The sequence below is a fragment of the Arachis ipaensis genome, chromosome B4 (assembly GCF_059453495.1).
Source record: "Arachis ipaensis isolate K30076 ecotype BB chromosome B4, ASM5945349v1, whole genome shotgun sequence".
NCBI lineage: Eukaryota > Viridiplantae > Streptophyta > Magnoliopsida > Fabales > Fabaceae > Arachis > Arachis ipaensis.
This window is the reverse complement of record NC_142439.1, coordinates 118673196-118699795: the sequence shown is the minus strand read 5'-3', so window position 1 is coordinate 118699795 and position 26600 is coordinate 118673196. Positions and strand designations below refer to the sequence as shown.

At 39.8% G+C, this 26600-nt stretch overlaps 1 protein-coding gene, 1 non-coding gene and 1 pseudogene across 2 annotated transcripts; 1 reads left to right on the top strand and 2 right to left on the bottom strand.

The window, feature by feature from the left end:
• Nucleotides 1–1822: 1822 nt before the first annotated feature.
• On the bottom strand, nucleotides 1823–5349 carry LOC148568943 (uncharacterized; annotated as a pseudogene).
• An 8279-nt stretch (nucleotides 5350–13628) lies between these two features.
• Nucleotides 13629–13736, bottom strand: LOC148568942 (small nucleolar RNA R71). The gene has a single exon (XR_015881586.1). It is a non-coding gene; the product is annotated as a small nucleolar RNA R71 (small nucleolar RNA).
• Nucleotides 13737–24144: 10408 nt separating this feature from the next.
• LOC107636896 (uncharacterized) lies at nucleotides 24145–24540 on the top strand. The gene has a single exon (XM_016340367.1). The coding sequence runs from the start codon at nucleotides 24145–24147 to the stop codon at nucleotides 24538–24540; it is 396 nt and encodes a 131-aa protein (XP_016195853.1).
• Nucleotides 24541–26600: the final 2060 nt, after the last annotated feature.

Genomic DNA, 26600 nt, shown 5'->3' with positions numbered 1-26600 from the left:
TACCAGCAAGTCACAACAAGACAAACAACACAACCATAGAGAAGCAATACAAGCAAACACAGTCAAATGCAAATACACAAACAATATGATGCATGTCTGTTCTAAGCAGGCCATGAGCTCACGTGTTGGTTTACACCCTGTAGCCCGACATTACCTAGGAACAAGTCTCAAATATGGTTTCCCGTTGTGTCCTTAGTGCATATGTGTCGGTGGTAAGAATACCACTCCTTCGTGACTACCAGCAGTCGGCGCAAAGCCCGACCCCATAATATACGCACAAGGGGAAACAATGATCCTCAGTTCGTGGGCGTCCCCGAGATCAATTCACCAACAAAACAGAGATCTTTAGTTCGTAGGTTATTCCCCGAGATCAATACACAATAACATAGCGGTCTTCAGTTCGTGGGTTATACCCGAGATCAATACACAGCAAACAATGATCTTCAGTTCGTGGGTTATACCCGAGATCAACATACAAAAATTCATGGGTTATTCCCGTAATCAATGATTATCAGTCCGTGGGTTTTTCCCGCATATAAAACAAATAACAATTTATAGGTTTCCCCGAGATCAATGATCATTCAGTTCGTGGGTACTTTCTGATTTTAACCAATTATCAATTCGTGGGCTTTTCCTCGTAGTTAAACAACTAACAGTTCGTGGGGTTTTTTCGCCTTTTATCACTTTTCATTATCCTTTCTAAAACACAACAATCCACATATCAATTCGTCATTCTCTTTTTCCCTTTGAGTTCTTAACATTTTTCTTTAAACCTTTCTTAACTTTCTCAGGCATTTATCCATAAAACTATTTTTCAATTTGGTTTTCTATCGAAAGACTTAAGAAAAATTATTTATTTTAAATTCATTAAACACTTTTCAAAACATAACCTCTCTTTGGAAATAATCAAATAGAACTCTTTTTCAAGTTCACTAACTTCACAAAGATTCAAAAATCATCTCTCTTACTATTCAAATTCAAATATTATTATTTCACCAAATTTCTAAAAAGATAATCCTTTATTTCAAACCCAAAACACAACTCTTTTCATATTAAATCAAACTCAAAACATATTTCTTTCTATTCTTAATAAATCAACTCAAAACAGAATCCTTTTCGTAATAAATTCAGCTTAAACATAATATTTTTTCTCAATGAATAAAACTGAAAAAAACATAATTCATTTCTTTTCTTAGTAAATTAAAACCAAATAATATAATTTTCCAAATCTTACTCTTTTAAAAGAACATTTCAGACATAACCTCAGATTTTATAAAATTTTGACAACACTTCCCCTAAAATTCGAACCTAGCCACCCTTACGGGTTCCCTCTTTTCAACATCTCATCAAACCTTTCTCAACAATTATCACAACAGGAGATTCCCAATCAATCAGAAAATCTACAATTCGCAACTCTCACATAATCCAATGATCCAATTTTTATCTCATCAATTCATAACTAAATTCATAGGTCATAGAATCCTTTCAAATTAACTCAATCAACCAGTAATCCCAAAAATCAGCCTTTCATAATTCCAATCATATTTCAAGAGAATAATTCGGTAATCAAACTTCAATCTTTTAACAGTTCTCAAGCATAACCCTAATTAATCACGAATCAACATTAACAAGCATCAAAACCAATTCCAACCAGTCACAAGTCAATTTCACAGCCATTTTAACATATCAAATTACTAAAATCTACAGCAAACGCTTGTTCTCAATAACCAAAATACAGCCACACAACTCAACTAATTCAGTATAATCATATAGAATCAGAACTTTTCAACAATTCCATCAAAATCAGAAAAACCAATATCAATTACAGCTTTAAGTACTCACAACAATGCCCAAGAACATTCACAGCCATAACCTGAATTCAATACTCCTATTGAAACACTAAAACATCATCAAGCTTAATTCAAGTTTCACAACCTCAAACCAAGCTTATTTCTATCAATTAGTCTCTCATAACAACAAAACCAATTACATTCACAGCAACAATCCAAACTCAATTCATCAGTTATCCATACCACAACTTTTCAATAATTTACTCGGCATATTTCAATTTAATAAACTATACAAAATTAATCATTATTCACAACAGCATCTAAATTCAATCACAGCTCAGAATAATCACAACAACTAACTAATTTCAAATGCATTTCAAATCATTCATGTCAATTAAGAAATTCCTAACCATTGTTAACCATTTGCACTTATCCAAATAACTTTGTAGGCATTCTAAATTAAAAACGTTAAATCTCCTACCTCAGAGTGTTGAAATTTGCAGAATTTAAATGCGGTAAACCCAATATTACGAATCCACAGCAGCTTTGATGGCGGCAAAGGCTCCGGCAGCTGCAAGAACCAAGAGCAGAGACAGAACTAGGCAAGCCTCCACTCCAAACCTCCAAAAACAGCACCAACTCCAACAAAGCTTGACGATGGTAGAAGCTGACTTCAGTGCTGGTGATGCTGGACAGAACGACGAAGGGAACAGAGGGCATGAACGGCGGCACTGGAACGACGGCGGCGGAACCCTCGCGGTGGTGGCTCCTCGTGGTGGTCGCTCTCCTCCTTTCGGCGACGTCAGCAGCAATGACAGAGCCTTGAAGCGGCGGCGGCAGAACGCGAATGAACGACGGCGATGCGGGCTTGGGCTCTATGGACGGGATGGCACGGCGAAGCAGCTCGACGGCGAGCTCTAGGGAGGCGGCACGGCGAATAGCATCCACCCTTCTCCCTCGGACGTGCAGCTTCGGCCCTCTCCCCTTTCCTTGCAACAGCAACGGTGACCATGGTAACACGGCGGGACGAGGCTAGACGGCGGCGCTGCAGCTCAGTAATGGCGACGCGGTGGTAGCTCGCGGGCTTCTCTTCTCCCTCTCTATCTCTGCGTTTCTTTCTCTGTTTTGTGTGTGTATTGTGTTTAGGAAGAAAGGGGGTGGGGGCTGCGTGCTTCAGGGCTGACGGAAGAAGCACAGTTGGGATATAGGCACCGGTTTTGCCAAGCGCTTGTGAAAGCCATTGAGCAGAACTTGAGAGATTCAAGGTGCTTCATAGTGACACCGTTCGATAGGTATCAGGTGATGACATGTCATCATGTCATATTTTTCTATGCTTTTTCATACAAGAAATTTGATAATTTGTGCTTAAATATTGCATTCTTTTGTGCTTAAATGGTATATTTCTTTGATCTTTTGATTTTATAAACTTTGTAGAAAATAAGAAGAAAAAGAAGCAAAAGAGCACAAAATAAGCTAAAAAGGAGAAAAAAAGAGTTTTGGGGCACACTTTGAAGTTGGAGCATACTTTGATGCCTTAGACCACGCTTTTAAAAGCGTGGTCCATGACCATGAATGAAAGAAACAAAGGCTAGCGCTCATTGAAGGGAGCGCTACGTTAAAATTGTTAACTTTTTCGGGTTTTTCTTAAAGCCTTGTGACAGCATGACCATGCCTCCTTCAAAAGGTCATAACTTGAGCTACAGATGTCCAATTGATGTGCTTCCAGTTGCGTTGGAAAGCTGACATTCAGAGCTTTCCAACGATATATAACAATCTATATTTGGCATGAAATTGAAGCACAAGTAATAGGCATCTTTAAGGTTCAAAAACCAACCAAGCAAGTGCTCACACCAAGGCTCGAAGAGGGGAACCATGTAGCGCTCAACCAAAGGCCCAAAAAGCATAGTGCTCAATTACAGGAATGCTACGTTCACTCTTTTCACTTTATCGTGATTTCCAAGCTTGGGAGCAAGGGATTTGTGCTGTCCACACACAAAGAGTAGCGCTCAATGAGTGAACTGAGCGCTCAATAAGTGAGCGCTATGGGCAAAAGGAAATTGGCACAAAGGGGAGCACCCAAGGCTCGAAGGGGGAAACAAGGCAGCATGTGTAGCGCTACATTCACAATTCTAACTGAGCGCTACACCAAGGAGCCTGGGACAAGAGAAGCACACAAGGCAAGTGAGCGCAACACTCACTAACTCAACGGAGTGCTCCCCTGGAAGGTTCCCACACACCAAACCAACTTGAACTAAGGCAATCCGGATCCATATTCATTCAAAGCCAAATCCAAATCAACCCATTGAAACCCCAAAGCAAGCAAAGCCCATTGACATAATTCAAAGGCACAAGAACAAGCTAGATTAGGAATTTTATTTAATTTGTTTGATTTCAATTCTAATTTTATTTTCATTTTTGTAAAGCCTATAAAAAGACATCTGTTTCATTTTAGAAAAAGGCTGGCTCTGCTAGAGAGCATTAGGAGTAGGGTAGAAGGCTTTGGTAGAGAGCTTAGCTTTCTTTTCCTTTTCTGAAATTTTACATTACTGTTATAATTAAATTCAATTTGGCTTATGCAAATTTTCAATTTCTGAAATTCTCTGCTACACTCTTCTTTCCTGCAAATTCACTTTCTACAACTTTACATTTGAAATTATTGAGATCCAAATTTACTTTTCCTGCAAATCTAAAATTCTGTTCTTCTGCAATTTTCACATTCACATTGAGCTTGATTTACTTTCTTGCACATTTACATTCTCTGCAATTGTTCTGATTGATTGATCTATTACTTTCTTTACTTTCCAGCATCTAGCCCCCTTTACATTTCATGCAATTTACCTTTCTTGTCGTTTAAGATTTTGCCAATTTACTTTTCTTGCTCTTTAAGCTTCTGCAAATTTAAGCTTCTGTCCATTTTACTTTCTGCAATTTATAATTCATTGCAATTTACTTTCTGCCAGTTAAATTCCATCCAATTCACCAATGTTAGCTTGACTAAACTAATCACCCACTAAAGTTGCGTGATCCATCAATCCCTGTGGGATCGACCTCACTCTTGTGAGTTATTACTACTTGATGCGACCCGGTACACTTGCCGGTGAGTTTTGTGTGAAAATCTAATTTTCACCTATCATCAGGCTGAGTATACCGTGGTCGAGACTACTCTACAGGTAACTTCTCGTTGGGAACCTATTGATTTTCTCTAAGAGATCGTACATGCAACTGTGGGCACTTTCAGGCCTTACACTACCCCTACTACTATGCAATCGCATGCTATGCTCAGTCACGGCTAGATTGGGCCACATATGTTGATGAAGTTTATAACATGTATAAGGTATTCAAGGTGTACTAGATGGGCTTTGCACCTTGTATTCAAGAGGGACTTTGGCTGCCATATGACGGACCGATTGTCATCCCTGACCCTAATATGCGACGCGCTAAAGAAGGGCGACCACGATCCACTTGGATCCGCAACAACATGGATGAAGTTGACACCAGTAGATCGAAGCAACGTAGGCTTTGTAGGCAACCCGGCCACACTCGTAGGAGTTGCCCTCATCGAGGTTTGACAGTCGGGTCATAGGATTAGATGTTTTCAACTCTCTGTATTATGTTAAGTAGTAGTTGTTGTTCGTCTTGGTTATTCATTGTGCTATCTTACATGTTATCATGTCACAATGGTAGGCATTTGTGTTTGTTTTTGTTTATGGTAATGCATTAGTACTTTCTTAACTTGTAGTGATGTATTTGTTTTTCTTGTCAGTTGTATGGTAAGCAGTTCTTGGGTACTCATTTAATATGATTTTCTCTAACGCAAAAACAAATTGAAAATTCATGCAACATATACCTACGAGAATATGTGGACATGCAGTCATGAACATAAATATAAAATGTAACAGATACATATGCAAAGATAGGGTCATACAGTCATACCACATAAGTTCAAAACATAACACTGGAAAGAAATCTGAAGTCGTACAGTTTTGGATATATATATGTAACATACGTAGAAAATAACTACTCAAACATGCACATATACACGATCTAATCATCTCCATCACGCTGGCCATCATCTTCAAATGCACCAAGTAAATGAGAACCAGTGCCACATCGAGGAGCACGCCTCACTCTAATAGGTCAGTGATACACAAAATTGAGATCACACACTTTTCACACAACTCCGTGTAGCTGACCAGCAAGTGCACTGGGTCGTCCAAGTACTACCTTACGTTAGTAAGGGTCGATCCCACGAAAATTGTCGGCTTGAAGCAAGCTATGGTCATCTTGTAAATCTCAGTCAGGCAGATTCAAATGGTTATGGAGGTTTTGATAATTGAAATATAAATAAAACATAAAATAGGATAGAGATACTTATGCAATTCATTGGTAGGAATTTCAGATAAGCGTATGGAGATGCTTTGTTCCTCCTGAACTTCTTCTTTCCCATTGCCTTCATCCAATCATTCATACTCCTTTCCATGGCAAGCTGTATGTTGGGGGATCACCGTTGTCAATGGCTACCGTCTGTCATCTCAGTGAAAATGGTCCAAATGCGCTGTCACCGCACGGCTAATCATCTGTCGGTTCTCACTCATGTTGGAATAGGATCTATTGATCCTTTTGCGTCTGTCATTACGCCCAACACTCGAGAGTTTGAAGCTCGTCACAGTCATTCCATCCCAGATCTTACTCGAAATACCACAGACAAGGTTTAGACTTTCCGAATCTCAAGAATACTGCCAATTGATTCTAGCTTATACCACAAAGACTCTGATCTGAACCAGGAGGCTAAGAGATACACACTCAATCGAAGGTAGAACGGAGGTGGTTGTCAGGCACGTGTTCATAAGGGAGGAGGATGATGAGTGTCACGGATCATCATATCCATCAGATTGAAGTACGAGTGAATATCTTAGAACAAGAATAAGCGTGAATTGAATAGAAAAAAAATAGTACTTTGCATTGATTCATGAGGAACAGCAGAGCTCCACACCTTAATCTATGGTGTGTAGAAACTCCACCGTTGAAAATACATAAGAACAAGGTCCAGGCATGGCCGAATGGCCAGCACCCATAAACACCTAAGATAGCATAAGACTAATCAAAGATAAAAATACAATAGTAAAAGGTCCTATTTATAGAGAACTAGTAGCCTAGGGTTTACAGAAATGAGTAGATGATGTAGAAATCCACTTCCGGGGCCCACTTGGTGTGTGCTTGGGCTGAGCATTGAATCTTTCACATGTAGAAACTTTTCTTGGAGTTAAACGCCATCTTTTCTGCCAGTTTGGGCGTTTAACTCCAGCTTTTATGCCAGTTCTGGCGTTTAACGCCAGAATAGGGTAGAAAGTTGGCGTTTAAACGCCAGTTTGCATTATTAAAACTCGGGCAAAGTATGGACTATTATATATTACTGGAAAGTCCAGGATGTCTACTTTCCAACGCAATTGAGAGCGCGCCAATTAGGCTTCTGTAGCTCCAGAAAATCCACTTCGAGTGCAGGGAGGTCAGAATCCAACAGCATCTGCAGTCCTTTTTCAGCCTCTGAATCAGATTTTTGCCTAGGTCCCTCAATTTCAGCCAAAAAGTACCTGAAATCATAGAAAAATACACAGACTCATAGTAAAGTCTAGAAATGTGATTTTTATTTAAAACCTATTAAAAATATAATAAAAAGTAACTAAAATATACTAAAAACATACTAAGAACGATGCCAAAAAGCGTATAAATTATCCGGTCATCACAACACCAAACTTAAATTGTTGTTTGTCCCCAGGAAACTAAAAATAAAATAGGATAAAAAGAAGAGAACATACAATAAATTCCAAAAACATCTATGAAGATCAGTCTTAATTAGATGAGCGGGGCTTTTAGCTTTTTGCTTCTGAACAGTTTTGGCATCTCACTTTATCCTTTGAAGTTCAGAATGATTGGCATTTATAGGATCTCAGAATTCAGATAGTGTTATTGATTCTCTTAGTTCAGTATGTTGATTCATGAACACAGCTACTTTATGAGTCTTGGTCGTGGCCATAAGCACTTTGTTTTCCAGTATTACCACCGGATACATAAATGCCACAGACACATAACTGGGTGAACCTTTTCAGATTGTGACTTAGCTTTGCTAGAGTCCCTAATTAGAGGTGTCCAGAGCTCTTAAGCACACTCTTTTTGTTTTGGACCACGACTTTAACCACTCAGTCTCAAGCTTTTCACTTGACACCTTCACGCCACAAGCACATGGTTAGGGACAGCTTGGTTTAGCTGCTTAGGCCAGGATTTTATTCCTGTGGGCCCTCCTATCCATTAATGCTCAAAGCCTTGGATTCTTTTTACCCTTGCCTTTTGGTTCAAAGGGTTATTGGCTTTTTCTGCTTGCTTTTTCTTTTTCTTTTTCCTTTTTTTTGCCATTTTTATTCCGCAAGCTTTGCTTTTCACTGCTTTTTCTTGCTTCAAGAATCAATTTTATGATTTTCTAGATCATCAATAACATTTCTCCTTTCTCATTATTCTTTCAAGAGCCAACAATTTTAACATTCATAAACAACAATATAAAAAATATGCACTGTTCAAGCATTCATTCAGAAAACAAAAGGTATTGCCACCACATCAAAATAATTAAACTATTTTAAAATTTGAAATTCATGTACTTCTTGCCCTTTTTCAATTAAAACATTTTTCATTTAAGAAATGTGAAGGATTCATAGGACATTCATAGCTTTAAGGCATAGACACTTGTGATCATGTAATAAGACAAACATAAATAAAACATAAAGCATAATTTTCGAAAAACAGAAAAATAAAGAACAAGGAAATTAAAGAATGGGTCCACCTTAGTGATGGCGGCTAGTTCTTCCTCTTGAGGATCTTATGGAGTGCTTTAGCTCCTCAATGTCTCTTCCTTGCCTTTGTTGCTCCTCCCTCATGGATCTTTGGTCTTCTCTAATTTCATGGAGGAGGATGGAATGCTCTTGGTGATCCACCCTTAGTTGTCCCATATTGAAACTTAATTCTCCTAGGGAGGTGTTAATTTGCTCCCAATAATTTTGTGGAGGAAAGTGCATCCCTTGAGGCACCTCAGGGATTTCATGATGAGGAATTTTCTCATGCTCTTGTTGAGGTCCATGAGTGGGCTCTCTTGTTTGCTCCATCTTTTTCTTAGTGATGGATTTGTCTTCATCAATGAGGGTGTCTTCCTCTATGTCAATTCCAGCTGAATTGCAGAGGTGACAAATGAGATGAGGGAAGGCTAACCTTGCCAAAGTAGAGGACTTGTCCGCCACATTGTAGAGTTATAGGGATATAACCTCATGAACTTCTACTTCCTCTCCATTCATGATGCTATGGATCATGATAGCCCGGTCTATAGTAACTTCAGACCGGTTGCTAGTGGAAATGATTGAGCGTTGGATGAACTCCAACCATCCCCTAGCCACTAGCTTGAGGTCAAGCCTTCTTAGTTGAACCGGCTTCCCTCTTGAATCTCTCTTCTATTGAGCTCCTTCCACACAAATGTCTATAAGGACTTAGTCCAACCTTTGAAGGATAAATTGAGGTTGGGAAAGTGTAGAATTGGTGATGATGTCTGATTAATGAATTGAGATTAAATGAACATGATGATAGTATGGATGTATAGGGTGTGGGGAAGGCGATAGGGCGCTAATCTCTCGATTCATTCCCCTGCATTCCATGTGATTATGTTTTGTAGGATGTAAGGAAGGCGGTAGGGCGCTAATCCTCTCCATCTTTTTACCTTACATTCTTTATGTTTTGTTATATGTTGGATGTGGGGTGATGAGCGGATAATTTATACGCTTTTTGACATTGTTTTTAGTATGTTTTTAGTAGGATCTAGTTACTTTTAGGGATGTTTTCATTAGTTTTTATGTTAAATTCACATTTCTGGACTTTACTATGAGTTTGTGTGTTTTTCTGTGATTTCAGGTATTTTCTGGCTGAAATTGAGGGACTTGAGCAGAAATCAGATTCAGAGGTTGAAGAAGGACTGCTGATGTTGTTGGATTCTGACCTCCCTGCACTCAAAGTGGATTTTCTGGAGCTACAGAACTCGAAATGGCGCGCTTCCAATTGCGTTGGAAAGTAGACATCCAGAGCTTTCTAGCAATATATAATAGTCCATACTTTGGCCAAGAATAGATGACGTAAACTGGCGTTCGACGCCAGCTTTCTGCCCAAATCTGGCGTCCAGCGCCAGAAAAGGATCCAAAACCAGAGTTGAACGCCCAAACTGGCACAAAAACTGGCGTTCAACTCCAAGAAGGACCTCTACACGTGCAACAATTAAGCTCAGCCGAAGCACACACCAAGTGGGCCCCGGAAGTGGATTTATGCATCAATTACTTACTCATGTAAACCCTAGTAGCTAGTTTATTATAAATAGGACATTTTACTAGTCTTTTTTACATCTTTGGATCTTTGGATTATCTTTTGATCTATTGATCACGTTTTGGGAGCTGGCCATCTCAGCCATGCCTGGACCTTTCACTTATGTAATTTTAACGGTAGAGTTTCTACACTCCATAGATTAAGGTGTGGAGCTCTGTTATTCCTCAAAGATTAATGCAAAGTACTACTGTTTTCTATTCAATTCATCTTATTTCGCTTCTAAGATATTCATTTGCTCTTCATCCTGAATGTGATGAACGTGACAATCATCATCATTCCCTATGAACGCGTGCCTGACAACCACTTCCGTTCTACATTAGATTGAATGAGTATATCTTAGATCTCCTAACCAGAATCTTCGTGGCGTAAGCTAGAATGATGGCGGCATTCAAGAGAATCCGGAAGGGTCTAAACCTTGTCTGTGGTATTCCAAGTAGGATTCAATGATTAGATGACTGTGACGAGCTCCAAACTCGCGATTGCAGGGCGTTAGTGACAGACGCAAAAGGATAGTAAATCCTATTCCAGCATGATCGAGAACCGACAGATGAATAGCCGTGCCGTGACAGGGTGCGTTGATCATTTTCACTGAGAGGATAAGATGAAGCCATTGACAAGGGTGATGCCTCCAGACGATTAGCCGTGCCGTGACAGGGCATTGGATCATTTTCCCGAGAGATGACCGAAAGTAGCCATTGACAGTGGTGATGTATCACATAAAGCCAGCCATGGAAAGGAGTAAGACTGATTGGATGAAGATAGCAGGAAAGCAGAGGTTCAGAGGAACGAAAAGCATCTCCATTCGCTTATCTGAAATTCCTACCAATGATTTACATAAGTACCTCTATCCCTATTCTATTATTTATTATTCGAAAACACCATTATCAATTTATATCTGCCTAACTGAGATTTGCAAGGTGACCATAGCTTGCTTCATACCGACAATCTCCGTGGGATTCGACCCTTACTCACGTAAGGTATTACTTGGACGACCCAGTGCACTTGCTGGTTAGTTACACGGAGTTGTGAACCATGGTCTTGGCATCATGTTTTTGGCGCCATTTCCAGGGAAAGAAAGAGCAATGAATTTTACATAATTAAAGTGTAATCACGATTCCGCGTACCAAGTTTTTGGCGCCGTTGCCGGGGATTGTTTGAGTTTGGACAACTAACGGTTCATCCTGTTGCTCAGATTAGGTAATTTTCTTTTTTTTTGTTTTCTTTTCAAAAAAAAATTTTCAAAAATATTTCAAAAATTTTCTCACCTGTTTTCGAAAAAAAATTTTAGATTCAAAATTTTTAAGAATGAATTCTAGTGTTTCATGAAGCATGTGAAGCTTGGCTGGCTAGTGAGCCATGTCTAATTCCTGGACTGAAGCTTTAGATTAAGAATGCAAGATTCCTGGAATTCATGTTAAAAATTTTGGAATCCTTATTTTTTCTTTTTCATATAATTTTCGAAAAAATCCAAAAAAATTAGAAAATCATAAAAATCAAAAATATTTTTTGTGTTTCTTGTTTGAGTCTTGAGTCATATCATAAGTTTGGTGTCACTTGCATATGCATCTTGCATTTTTCGAAAATATCATGCATTCATAGTGTTCTTCATGATCTTCAAGTTGTTCTTGGTAAGTCTTCTTGTTTGATCTTGATGTTTTCATGTTTTGTTTCTTTTCTTGTTTTACATGTGCATTTTTCGTTTCTTAGAGTCTAAACATGAAAGATTTCTAAGTTTGGTGTCTTACATGTTTTCTTTGCATCAAAAATTTTTCAAAAATATGTTCTTGATGTTCATCTTGACATTCAAAGTGTTCTTGGTTTTCATCTTGACATTCATATCATTCATGCATGCATTCATTGTTTTGATTCAAAATTTTCATGCATTGAGTCTTTTTGTTGTTTTTCTCTCTCATCATAAAAATCCAAAAATAAAAAAAATATCTTTCCCATTTTCTCTCATCAAAATTCGAAAATTTGGATTGATTTTTTCAAAAATTTTTAAAATCAAATTGTTTCTTATGAGTCAAATCAAATTTTCAATTTGAAAATCTTATCTTTTTCAAAATCTTTTTCAAAAATCAAATCTTTTTCAAAATTCTTAGTTATTTTTGAAAATTCTAAAAATATTTTTCAAAAATTTTTTTCTTATTTTTATACCAAATTTTCGAAAATAACAATAACAATTAATGTTTTGATTCAAAAATTTCAAGTTTGTTACTTGCTTGTTAAGAAAGATTCAAACTTTGAGTTCTAGAATCATATCTTGTGATTTCTTATGAATCAAGTCATTAATTGTGATTTTAAAAATCAAATCTTTTTCAAAAACTAATTTCTATCATATCTTTTCAAAAATATCTTCTCATCTTATCTTTTTCAAAAATTTGATTTTTAAAATATCTTTTCTAACTTCCTAACTTCTTATCTTTTCAAAATTGATTTTCAAAATTTGTTTCAACTAACTAACTAACTTTTTGTTTGTTTCTTAACTTTTTCAAAACTACCTAACCAACTCTCTCTCTCTCTAATTTTCGAAAATATCTTCCCTCTTTTTCAAAAATTTCTTTTTATTAACTAATTATTTTTATTTTTGATTTTAAAATTTTTCGAAAAAAATAAAAAAAATAAAAAATACTAACATTTTTCAAAAACTATTTTCAAAAATCACTAACTCTTTTTCAAAAATTATTTTCGAAAATTCCTTCTCTCTCATCTCCTTCTATTTATTTATTCAATTACTAACATCTCATCTCACATCTCTGCCCTCTTCACAGTTGTGTTTCTTTCTTTACATCACATTCTTTGTCTCCCTCTTCTCTTCCACTCACAAAGGGATCCCTATACTGTGGTATAAAGGATCCATATTATTATTATTATTTTCTGTGCCCTCTTCTTTGTCATATGAGAAGGAGCAAGGATAAGAACATTCTTGTGGAAGCAGATCCAGAACCTGAAAGGACTCTAAAAAGGAAACTAAGAGAAGCTAAAATACAACAATCCAGACATAACCTTTCAGAAATTTTCGAACAGGAAGAGGAGATGGCAGCCGAAAATAATAATAATGTAAGGAAGATGCTTGGTGACTTTACTGCACCTAATTCCAATTTACATGGAAGAAGCATCTCCATTCCTGCCATTGGAGCAAACAACTTTGAGCTGAAACCTCAATTAGTTTCTCTGATGCAGCAGAACTGCAAGTTTCATGGACTTTCATCTGAAGATCCTTTTCAGTTCTTAACTGAATTCTTGCAGATATGTGATACTGTTAAGACTAATGGAGTAGATCCTGAAGTCTACAGGCTCATGCTTTTCCCTTTTGCTGTAAGAGACAGAGCTAGATTATGGTTGGATTCTCAACCCAAAGACAGCCTGAACTCTTGGGATAAGCTGGTCACAACTTTCTTAGCCAAGTACTTTCCTCCTCAAAAGCTGAGCAAGCTTAGAGCTGATGTTCAAACCTTCAGACAGAAAGAAGGTGAATCCCTCTATGAAGCTTGGGAAAGATACAAACAGTTGACCAAAAAGTGTCCTTCTAACATGCTTTCAGAATGGACCATCCTGGATATATTCTATGATGGTTTATCTGAGCTATCAAAGATGTCACTGGACACTTCTGCAGGTGGATCCATTCACCTAAAGAAAACGCCTGCAGAAGCTCAAGAACTCATTGACATGGTTGCTAATAACCAGTTCATGTACACTTCTGAGAGGAATCTTGTGAGTAATGGGACGCCTATGAAGAAGGGAGTTCTTGAAGTTGATACTCTGAATGCCATATTGGCTCAGAATAAAATATTGACTCAGCAAGTCAATACGATTTCTCAGAGTCTGAATGGAATGCAAGCTGCATCCAACAGTACTCAAGAGGCATCTTCTGAAGAAGAAGCTTATGATCCTGAAAACCCTGCAATAGCAGAGGTAAATTATTTAGGTGAACCTTATGGAAACACCTATAACTCATCATGGAGAAATCATCCAAATTTCTCATGGAAGGATCAAAAGCCTCAACAAGGCTTTAGTAATGGTGGAAGAAACAGGTTTAGCAATAATAAACCTTTTCCATCATCCACTCAGCAACAGACAGATGACTCTAAACAAAATACTTCTAATTTGGCAAACTTAGTCTCTGATCTGTCTAAGGCCACTGTAAGTTTCATGAATGAAATAAGATCTTCCATTAGAAATCTGGAAGCACAAGTGGGCCAGCTGAGTAAAAGGATCACTGAAATCCCTCCTAGTACTCTCCCAAGCAATACAGAAGAGAATCCAAAAGGAGAGTGCAAGGCCATTGACATAAGCACCATGGCCGAACCTGTGAGGAGAGGAGAGGACGTGAATCCCAAGGAGGAAGACCTCCTGGGACGTCTAGTGATCAATAAGGAGCTTCCCTCTGAGGAACCAAAGGACTCTGAGGCTCATCTAGAGACCATAGAGATTCCATTGAACCCCCTTATGCCCTTCATGAGCTCTGATGAGTATTCCTCTTCTGAAGAGAATGAGGATGTTACTGAAGAACAAACTGCCAAGTTTCTTGGTGCAATCATGAAGCTGAATGCCAACTTATTTGGCATTGATACTTGGGAAGTTGAACCTCCCTTGTTCATCAATGAACTAAGTGATCTGGATCAACTGACATTGCCTCAGAAGAGACAGGATCCTGGAAAGTTCATAATACCCTGTACCATAGGCACCATGATCTTTAAGGCTCTGTGTGACCTTGGTTCAGGAATAAACCTCATGCCCCTCTCTGTAATAGAGAAACTGGGAATCTATGGGGTGCAAGCTGCTAAAATCTCATTAGAGATGGCAGACAGTTCAAGAAAACAGGCTTATGGACAAGTAGAGGACGTGTTAGTAAAGGTTGAAGGCTTTTACATCCCTGCTGATTTCATAGTCCTGGATACTGGAAAGGAAGAGGATGAATCCATCATCCTAGGAAGACCTTTCCTGGCCACAGCAAGAGCTGTGATTGATGTTGACAGAGGTGAAATAGTCCTTCAATGGAATGAGGACTCCCTTGTGTTTAAAACTCAAGGATCTCCCTCTGCAACCATGGAGAGGAAGCAGAAAAAGCTTCTCTCAAAGCAGAGTCAACCCAAGCCCCCACAGTCAAACTCTAAGTTTGGTGTTGGGAGGCCACAACCAAACTCTAAGTTTGGTGTTGGAGAGTTTCAACAATGCTTTGCATATCTGTGAGGCTCCATGAGAGCCCACTGTCAAGCTATTGACATTAAAGAAGCGCTTGTTGGGAGGCAACCCAATTTTTTTATTTATCTAACTATATTTTTCTTATTTATATGTCTTTGTAGGTTCATGATCATGTGGAGTCACAAAATAAATATAAAAATTGAAAACGGAATCAAAAGCAGCAGAAGAAAAATCACACCCTGGAGGAGCATCTGTCTGGCGTTCAGCGCCAGAACAGAGCATGGTTCTGGCGCTGAACGCCCAAAATGGGCAGCTTCTGGGCGCTGAACGCCAGAACAGGCAAGGTTCTGGCGTTCAACGCTAGAAATGGCACACAAATGGGCGTTGAACGCCCAAAATGGCCACCAACCTGGCGCTGAACGCCCAGAGTTGTGTGCAAAGGCATTTTTACATGCCTAATGGGTGCAGGGATGTAAATCCTTGAACACTTTAGGATCTGTGGACCCCACAGGATCCACTCAGGATCTGTGGACCCCACAGGATCCCCACCTACCCCCACTCACTTCTTCTCACCACTCTCTTTCACACAACCCCATAAACTCTCTTCCCCATCACCTCTTCACCACTCACATCCATCCACTCTTCCCCATAAACCTACCTCATAAACTCCACCTACCTTCAAAAATTCAAAACCAATTTCCCACCCAAACCCACCCATATGGCCGAAACCTTTCCCCCCCTCCCTTCTCTATATAAAGCCCTCCATTCTTCATCAAATTCACACAACACACCCCTCTACACCCTTCTTGGCCGAAACACTTCCCACCCTCCCTCTCTTCCATTTCTTCTTCTTCTTCTTCTTCTTCTTCATCTATTCTTTCTTTTATTGCTCGAGGGCGAGCAAAATTCTAAGTTTGGTGTGGTAAAAGCATAAGCTTTTTGTTTTTCCATTACCATTGATGGCACCTAAGACCGGAGAATCCTCTAGAAAGGGGAAAGGGAAGACAAAAGCTTCCACATCCGAGTCATGGGAGATGGAAAGGTTCATCTCCAAAGTCCATCAAGACCACTTCTATGATATTGTGGCCAAGAAGAAAGTGATCCCTGAGGTCCCTTTCAAACTCAAAAGAAATGAGTATCCGGAGATCCGACATGAAATTCAAAGAAGAGGTTGGGAAGTTCTAACAAATCCCATCCAACAAGTCGGCATCCTAATGGTTCAAGAGTTCTATGCTAATGCATGGATCACCAAGAACCATGATCAAAGTAAGAACCCGGATCCAAAGAACTATGTTACAATGGTTCGGGGGAAATACTTAGATTTTAGTCCGGAAAATGTGAGGTTGGCATTCAACTTGCCAAACATGGAAGAGAACGCACGCCCCTACACAAGGAGAGTCAACTTTGATCAGAGGTTGGACCAAGTCCTTATGGACATATGTGTAGAAGGAGCTCAATGGAAGATTGACTCCAAAGGCAAGCCGATTCAACTAAGAAGATTGGACCTCAAGCCTGTAGCTAGAGGATGGTTAGAGTTCATTCAATGCTCAATCATTCCCACTAGCAACCGGTCTGAAGTTACTATAGACCGGGCCGTCATGATCCATAGCATCATGATTGGAGAAGAGGTGGAAGTTCATGAGATTATACCTCAAGAACTCTACAAGGTGGCTGACAAGTCCTCCACTATGGCAAGGTTAGCCTTTCCTCACCTCATCTGCCACCTATGCAATTCGGCTGGGATTGACATAGAGGGAGATATCCTCATTAAAGAGGACAAGCCCATCACTAAGAAGAAGATGGAGCAAGCAAAAGAGCCCATTCATGGAGCTCAAGAGGCGTATGAAGCTCATCACCATGAGATCCCGGAAATGCCTCAAATGCACTTTCCTCCACAAAACTATTGGGAGCAAATCAACACCTCCCTAGGAGAATTGAGTTCCAATATGGGACAACTAAGGGTGGAACATCAAGAGCACTCCATCATGCTCCATGAAATAAGAGAAGATCAAAAAGCAATGAGGGAGGAGCAACAAAGACAAGGAAGAGACATAGAAGAGCTCAAGGACATCATTGGTTCCTCAAGAAGGAAACGCCACCATCACTAAGGTGGATTCATTCCTCGTTCTTGTTTCTTCTGTTTTTCGTTTCTATGTTATGTGCTTATCTATGTTTGTGTCTTCATTACATGATCATTAGTAGTTAGTAACTTTGTCTTAAAGATATGAATGTCCTATGAATCCATCACCTCTCTTAAATGAAAAATGTTTTAATTCAAAAGAACAAGAAATACATGAGTTTCGAATTTATCCTTGAACTTAGCTTAATTATATTGATGTGGTGACAATGCTTCTTGTTTTCTTAATGTATGCTTGAACAGTGCATATGTCTTTTGAAGTTGTTGTTTAAGAATGTTAAATATGTTGGCTCTTGAAAGAATGATGGCTAGGAAACATGTTATTTGATAATCTGAAAAATCATAAAAATGATTCTTGAAGCAAGAAAAAGCAGCAAAGAACAAAGCTTGCAGAAAAAAAAGAGAAAAAAAAATAGGCGAAAAAAAAATAGAAAGAAAAAGAAAAAGCAAGCAGAAAAAGCCAAAGCTCTTAAAACCAAGAGGCAAGAGCAAAAAGCCAATAACCCTTAAAACCAAAAGGCAAGGGCAAATAAAAGGGATCCCAAGGCTTTGAGCATCAGTGGATAGGAGGGCCTAAAAGGAATAAAATCCTGGTCTAAGCAGCTAAACCAAGCTGTCCCTAACCATGTGCTTGTGGCGTGTAGGTGTCAAGTGAAAACTTGAGACTGAGCGGTTAAAGTCAAGGTCCAAAGCAAAAAAAAAAGAGTGTGCTTAAGAACCCTGGACACCTCTAATTGGGGACTTTAGCAAAGCTGAGTCACAATCTGAAAAGGTTCACCCAATTATGTGTCTGTGGCATTTATGTATCCGGTGGTAATACTGGAAAACAAAGTGCTTAGGGCCACGGCCAAGACTCATAAAGAAGCTGTGTTCAAGAATCATCATACTGAACTAGGAGAATCAATAACACTATCTGAACTCTGAGTTCCTATAGATGCCAATCATTCTGAACCTCAATGGATAAAGTGAGATGCCAAAACTATTCAAGAGGCAAAAAGCTATAAGTCCCGCTCATTTGATTAAAGCTATGTTTCATTGATAGTTTGGAATTTATAGTATGTTCTCTTCTTTTTATCCTATTTGATTTTCAGTTGCTTGGGGACAAGCAACAATTTAAGTTTGGTGTTGTGATGAGCGGATAATTTATACGCTTTTTGACATTGTTTTTAGTATGTTTTTAGTAGGATCTAGTTACTTTTAGGGATGTTTTCATTAGTTTTTATGTTAAATTCACATTTCTGGACTTTACTATGAGTTTGTGTGTTTTTCTGTGATTTCAGGTATTTTCTGGATGAAATTGAGGGACTTGAGCAGAAATCAGATTCAGAGGTTGAAGAAGGACTGCTGATGCTGTTGGATTCTGACCTCCCTGCACTCAAAGTGGATTTTCTGGAGCTACAGAGCTCGAAATGGCGCGCTTCCAATTGCGTTGGAAAGTAGACATCCAGGCTTTCCCGCAATATATAATAGTCCATACTTTGGCCAAGAATAGATGATGTAAACTGGTGTTCAACGCCAGCTTTCTGCCCAAATCTGGCGTCCAGCGCCAGAAAAGGATCCAAAACCAGAGTTGAACGCCCAAACTGGCACAAAAACTGGCGTTCAACTCCAAGAAGGACCTCTACATGTGCAACAATCAAGCTCAGCCCAAGCACACACCAAGTGGGCCCTGGAAGTGGATTTATGCATCAATTACTTACTCATGTAAACCCTAGTAGCTAGTTTATTATAAATAGGACATTTTACTAGTCTTTTTTACATCTTTGGATCTTTGGATTATCTTTTGATCTATTGATCACGTTTTGGGGGCTAGCCATCTCGGCCATGCCTGGACCTTTCACTTATGTAATTTTAACGGTAGAGTTTCTACACTCCATAGATTAAGGTGTGGAGCTCTACTGTTCCTCAAAGATTAATGCAAAGTACTACTGTTTTCTATTCAATTCATCTTATTTCGCTTCTAAGATATTCATTCGCTCTTCACCCCTGAATGTGATGAACGTGACAATCATCATCATTCCCTATGAACGCGTGCCTGACAACCACTTCCGTTCTACATTAGATTGAATGAATATCTCTTAGATCTCCTAACCAGAATCTTCGTGGCGTAAGCTAGAATGATGGCGGCATTCAAGAGAATCCGGAAGGTCTAAACCTTGTCTGTGGTATTCCAAGTAGGATTCAATGATTGGATGACTGTGACGAGCTCCAAACTCGCGATTGCAGGGCGTTAGTGACAGACGCAAAAGGATAGTAAATCCTATTCCAGCATGATCGAGAACCGACAGATGAATAGCCGTACCGTGACAGGGTGCATTGATCATTTTCACTGAGAGGATAAGATGAAGCCATTGACAAGGGTGATGCCTCCAGACGATTAGTCGTGCCGTGACAGGGCATTGGATCATTTTCCCGAGAGATGACCGAAAGTAGCCATTGACAGTGATGATGTATCACATAAAGCCAGCCATGGAAAGGAGTAAGACTGATTGGATGAAGATAGCAGGAAAGCAGAGGTTCAGAGGAACGAAAAGCATCTCCATTCGCTTATCTGAAATTCCTACCAATGATTTACATAAGTACCTCTATCCCTATTCTATTATTTATTATTCGAAAACACCATTATCAATTTATATCTGCCTAACTGAGATTTGCTAGGTGACCATAGCTTGCTTCATACCGACAATCTCCGTGGGATTCGACCCTTACTCACGTAAGGTATTACTTGGACGACCCAATGCACTTGCTGGTTAGTTATACGGAGTTGTGAACCATGGTCTTCGCATCATGTTTTTGGCGCCATTTCCAGGGAAAGAAAGAGCAATGAATTTTACATAATTAAAGTATAATCACGATTCCGCGTACCATGGGGAAGGCGGTAGGGCGCTAATCCCCCGATTCATTCTCCCACATTCCTTGTGATTGTGTTTTAGTGGGATGTGAGGAAGGTGGTAGGGCACTAATCCCCCGATGTATTCCCTCACATTCTTTCTCTCTCTGTCTGCAAGGTGGTAGGGTATTAGTCCCCCGACTGGTATGGCATGGCCTCACTAGCTAGGGGAAGGTGGTAGGGCACTAATCTCCCGATTTATTTTTCCCTAGTGTATGCCTCTAGGAGAACGTGGTAGGACACTAATCCCCCGATCTTATGCCTCCTGGACATGCGCAGTCGAGAGACGGTATCCAGGTTAGGTACCGGGTGTATCAGGTTCTGGCAGTTAACCGACACGTGAGCTCACAGCTAGTAGGAAAGGCATGCATCATGTGCATTTGTATATTTTGTTTGAGTGTGTATTGTCTTGGTTTGCTTAATTGTTTATTCATGTTATTGCTAATTGCCTACTTGTTATATATGCTGTCTGTATGTGTTTGACTTGTCTGTTTTGTATGTATATGCAATTGCATCAGAGTTGGAGGAATGGAGGAAAGTCGAAGAGATTGAGGGTTCTAGTTTAATTTTGTGATATGTTGGATGTGGGAAAGGCGGTAGGGCACTAATCCCTTGATTCATTCTCCCGCATTCCTTGTGATTGTGTTTTGATGGGATGTGAGCAAGGTGGTAGGGCACTAATCCCTCGACCGGTATGGCACGGCCTCACTAGGGGAAGGTGGTAGGGAACTAATCCCCCGATTTATTTTCCCCTAGTGTATGCCTCTAGGAGATGGGGGTAGGGCACTAATCCCCCGATCTTATGCCTCCTGGAAATGCGCAGTCGAGAGACAGTATCAGGGTTAGCTACCGGGTGTATCGGGTTCTGGCAGTTAACCGGCACGTGAGCTCACGGCTAGTAGGAAAGGTATACATCACGTGCATTTGTATATTTTGTTTGAGTGTGCATTGTCTTGGCTTGCTTAATTATTTATTTATGTTAATTTCTAATTGCCTACTTGTTATATATGATTTCTGTATGTGTTTGACTTGTCTGTTTTATCTGCCTATGCAATTTCATCGGAGTTGGAGGAATGGAGCAAAGGCAAAGAGATTGAGGGTTTTGGTACGATTTTGGTTAAGTTAGGACCTTAGATGACCACCTGTTTATGGTTTGTGTTTTAGTCCCTTAAGTTTTATAATCTGAGTGTCGGCATTCTAGGATTGCCACTAGCTTTCCCGGGACCTTATTTATTATATATGTGGGCACCTTAACCACACTGAGAACCCCCGGTTCTCATTCCAAACGATATTGTTATTTTTCAGATGTAGGTCCAGATGTGCCTTGCTAAGCGTCTGAAGTTATATTGTAGCGAAGATGGGAGTTTGGACTTTTATATTTTGTTATGTATATATATAAATGCTTAGACTTCTCCTTTTATGTATTATACCTTGGTGCTTGATAAACCCCAATTTTGTGGTTTATATTGTGTAGAATTTGGGGGGTTTTGTCAATATTTTCCACACTTATTCATAAAAATTGTATGGTTTTATGTTCTCTTCCTAATTCTGCTTCATGATGGAAAACATACTTCTTTTGCCTTAAAAATGCCATATTTTGATACTCTTCTATTACCATTCGATGCCGTGATATGTTTGTTGAGTGATTTCAGAGTTTGTAGGGCAAGAATGAACTAGAAGAGAGAAAGGAAGCATGCACAAGTGGAAGGAACATGAAGAATTGGGCTTTGGAGAATCGGATGCGACGCGCATGCGTAGCCCACACGCACGAGTGGGTGCAAGGAGCTAGGCATGGCACGCGAAAGTGACGCATTCGCGTGGATTGGCGAATCTCCATCGACGCGTACGCATGCTTCACGCGTACGCATGATTCGCGAAACTCAGGCGACACATACGCGTGACGAGCAGCACGTGACCTCATTAATGAAATCGTGGCTGGCAATTTCTGAGGCTCTGCAGGCCCAAATTCAGCTGGATTCTGCATGGAAAAGACCCAGGAACTCTAGGGGAAAAGGGGGGATCATTCATTACACACTTAGACATAATTTTGGCTAGTTTTTTGTTCTTGTTCTTCTAGAGAGAGAAACCCTTATTCCTCTCTAGATCCAGTTTGATTTGATCTTCCCTTGTTGAATTCTGAATTGGGTTTTGATGATTTCTAGTTTTGATTACTTAATTTGAATTCTCTAGTATAATTTTGTTGAGATCTTGCATTAGATTTATGTTTTCTTTTTATTTCCCATTTTCTATTCATGTTATGAACTTTGTGAATCTTGAATTTCTAATGATACATTGATGTTTTTCATGATTAATAGTGTTATTTGAGTGGTTTTCCATTGATAATGGTTAGTGGGTACTTTCAATTTCAAATTTAATTGCAATTTGAATATGTCTTTTATTAATGCATACCATGTGTTTGATGAAATGTTTCCCTTGATTATGGAGTAGTTTTCTTTACTCTTGATCTAGGCTAAGGGAATTGGGCAAACTTGAGTCGTTGGGTCTAATGAATTTGGTGATTTGAGTACCTTTAGTGGTCAATTTGATAATCATTGACACTAGCCTACTACTAAGTCAATTAGTAGCTAGGTTAGGACTTATGGATTTGGTGATCAAGCTATTTGATATACTTCAAGTATAGAAGTAAACTTAATGAGCTTGGTTCCTCACAATTGTCAAGATATGGTTATTAGACAAGGATGGTGATCCCAATTCCTATTCCTAGCCAAGAGTTCCTTTTATTATTCATATTTGAAAACCGAAAATTTCAATTGCATTAATTCTAGTTATAGTTACTTGCTTAGTTCTAGAGTAGAATTATATTGGAAGTTCTCTTGTTAGTTTGAAATTGCTCATACCCAGCTTTAGTTACTTGATTTAGTTTTTTGCACTTTAAGATTTCTTGCTTATTAAGTCTAGTAGTTTAATTTATTGATTATGACTCCCAACCCCAGAATTCTAACCAATGTTGATGCACATGTTTTGCCCATTCCTTGTGAGATGACCCGAGGTTTGAATACTTCGGTTTACTTTTATTGTGGTTGAACTTTGTGACAACCAAATCTTTAAAATTTGATTTGAGGATTGATTATTGGTTTCTACTATACTATTAACGAATCCATTTTGTGAAATTCCGAATTGGTATAAATTCTTTTATCAAATTTTTGGCGCTGTTACCAGGGAATGGTTGCAATGTATGCCTTGACATTGGTTGTGTGAATATATGAATAGTGTAGATAGTTTACTTGCTTTCAATACTTAGTTTGTAGTTTAGATTTCTTTTATACATGTGCTATGACTCCCAAGTTTGATGACTCGGCCTCAACCCAACTCTAGCTTAGCCGAGCTTGACCTTGAGATTGAAAGAACTTTGTTACACACTCGGCAAGCTAGACGGAAGTTAGACTATACGGCTAGTACTTAGGCCTCTCTCACCACGAGCAATCGTGAGCGACCAAGGTTCCCACTTTTGCAACAGAAAAGTAGAGGCACTACTCAAGCGCTATGGGGTATTGCACAAGGTTGCGACTGCTTGCCACCCCCAAACCAACGGACAATCAGAGGTGTCCAACCGGGAGATTAAGCAAATTTTGGAGAAAGTGGTGAATCCACAAAGGAAGGACTGGAACTCTCGGTTGGGAGATGCACTATGGTCATATAGGACGGCCTATAAGACCCCGTTGGGGATGAGTCCCTTTCGGATTGTCTATGGTAAGGCATGCCACCTTCCGGTGGAGATTGAGCATAAGGCCTATTGGGTGGTTAAGCAGTGTAACATGGATTTCACCAAGGCAGGTATAGCCAGAAAATTACAACTGGAGGAACTTGAGTGCCTTAGGCTAGAGGCCTATGAGAATGCAAGGATTTACAAGGAGCAAACTAAGGCATTCCATGATCATCATATCCGCAAAAAGGATTTCAAAGAAGGTGACGACATTCTCTTATACAACTCAAGACTCTGGTTCATGCCCGGAAAGCTTCGTTCAAGGTGGGATGGTCCATTTAGGGTGAAGGAGGTTAAGCCCTATGTTGTGGTTGAACTATTCCACCCTCAAAGTGGCACAACATTCAAGGTGAATGGCCACCGGGTAAAGAAGTACCATGGCTACAAGTCACCGAAGGAGTTAGAGGTGTTCTTGCTTACGGATGCACCGATAGGAGGGGAAACTTAAGCGCATGACCGTCCAACTTAAGGACGTTAAAGAAAAGTGCTTGGTGGGAGACACCCCACCATGGTAAGATCTTCCTTGTGTATACTTTCTTGCTTCTAGCTTTAGATTCTTGTGAATTTTGTGATTTCTTGGTGTTGTGAGTTTGCTTAGGTATGCTAGCTTTTGTTGATTTTGTTGAATTGTTATGATATTCATGTAGATTTCATTAATCTTGGTATGGATAAATTGATAAGGTTAGAGAAAATGCTTTATTTTGAGTAGTGCATGAATTTGTGAGTGTTTTCTTGACTATCTAGCTTGAATACCTGCCAGGAATGTATTCAAAATACCTTTTCTATGTTGTAAAAAAAAAAAAGAAAAGAAGAAAGGGGGTCCACGCTTAAGCGTGCAGGACGGGTGTGTGTCGCTTGCGTTTTGCAACTCTTCGTACATTTTTCCGAGAGTTGCGCGAACATTGCGTGAGCACTGCACGAAATGCGCGAATGCCTACCCACGCGTACGCGTGAGGCACGCTCACGCGTCGCCTGTCCCCATGTTTGTCCACGCGTGTGCGCTTTCGATGCGTACACGTTGGTCGCTCTGTGTGCAACTCTTGGTACATTTTCCCGAGAGTTGCGCAAACATCGCGCAAGCATTGCGCGCAATGTGCAACTCCTACCACGCATACGCGTGTAGCACGCTCTCGCATCGTCTCGCCTTCTTGCCCACCCACGCGTGCACGCACATGGCACGTACGCATCGGCCGCCTTACATGCCACCCCTAGTACATGACACCCGAGAGTTGCGCGAGCATTACGCAAGCACTGCGCGAAACGCGCAGTTATCTCCACACGTACGCTTGCTGTGACGCGTACGCGTCCGTTATCTGTCTACCAATCCACGCGTACACGTGAATGGCGCTCACGTGACCGTCTTCTTGTCACGACCCACCCACGCGTGCGCGCACACGTGCGTGAATGGCGCTCACGTGACCGTCTTCTTGTCACGACCCACCCACGCGTGCGCGCACACGTCATAATCATGACGTCACTTATAATGCGCCCTGTTTGAGTTTTCCCTCTTCCACTCTCTTCTTCCTCTCCTCCTCCTTTCTTCTTCCTCCCTTCTCCTACCACCTTGTCTCCGCCCACTACCACCGGCGACCACCACTTCCGGCGGTCCCACTTTCTCTCCCCTCTTCTCTCTCTTCTCTCTTTCCCTTCTTCTCACTTGCACATTACCTTCTCTTTCTCCTCTCAAGGTCATATTCTTCCCCATTCTCTTTGTCTTTGCTTTATTTCTTTTCTTCTTAGTTGCATTTATTTACTCTCTTTTATTTCTTTTAGTTGCACCTTGTTAAATTTGTTCTTGTTTATTTGCTTTCTTTATTTTTTTCCCATTTTCCATGGGTTTTGAAATTTAAGTTAGCTCTTGCATTGATGGGTTAGTTTGTTATCTTTTAAATCCTTCATGATTATGTAATGTTGTTTTGATGTTGGGTATATCATTTTGGGGTACTGCATTTTTGCATTTATTCAATTTGCTTATTGCTTGAATGTGTACACCAAGTGTTTGTTGAATTGTACCTATCACATTTTTAGTCAATTTTGACACTATGCTTTCAATTTGGTGCTCTTCTCTCAATACACTTTCTTTCTTATTGTACATCGAGCTCATTGCACTTCATCTTTACCATTCATATGCTCATACCCATGACTTGCTTCCTTAGGTCATATTGCAAGAATTGTGTTTCAACCCTCTCTAACTCCACTTTATTCCTTTTGCATGCTTTATTGTCTTGGGGTTAGATTAGGTAATTGATTTTCCTGCGCTTTTTATCTTTCTTGCATATGTCACTTTGAATTGCTAGTGATGCTTGAGTTTATTCTTCTCATGCCTTACTTGCATGCCTTTCTCACTCTTGCATCCCATGCTAGTGGATTGCTCCGTGTTTCAATGGTTGTCTTACTTACATGTTGCAGCTGTCATGTTTTCAAGATACCTATTCTTTTGTGGCACTTTTCTCAATTGCATGTTATAATTCAAGTGTGGTTTTTTTGAGTTTAATGTCTTCTCTTTTT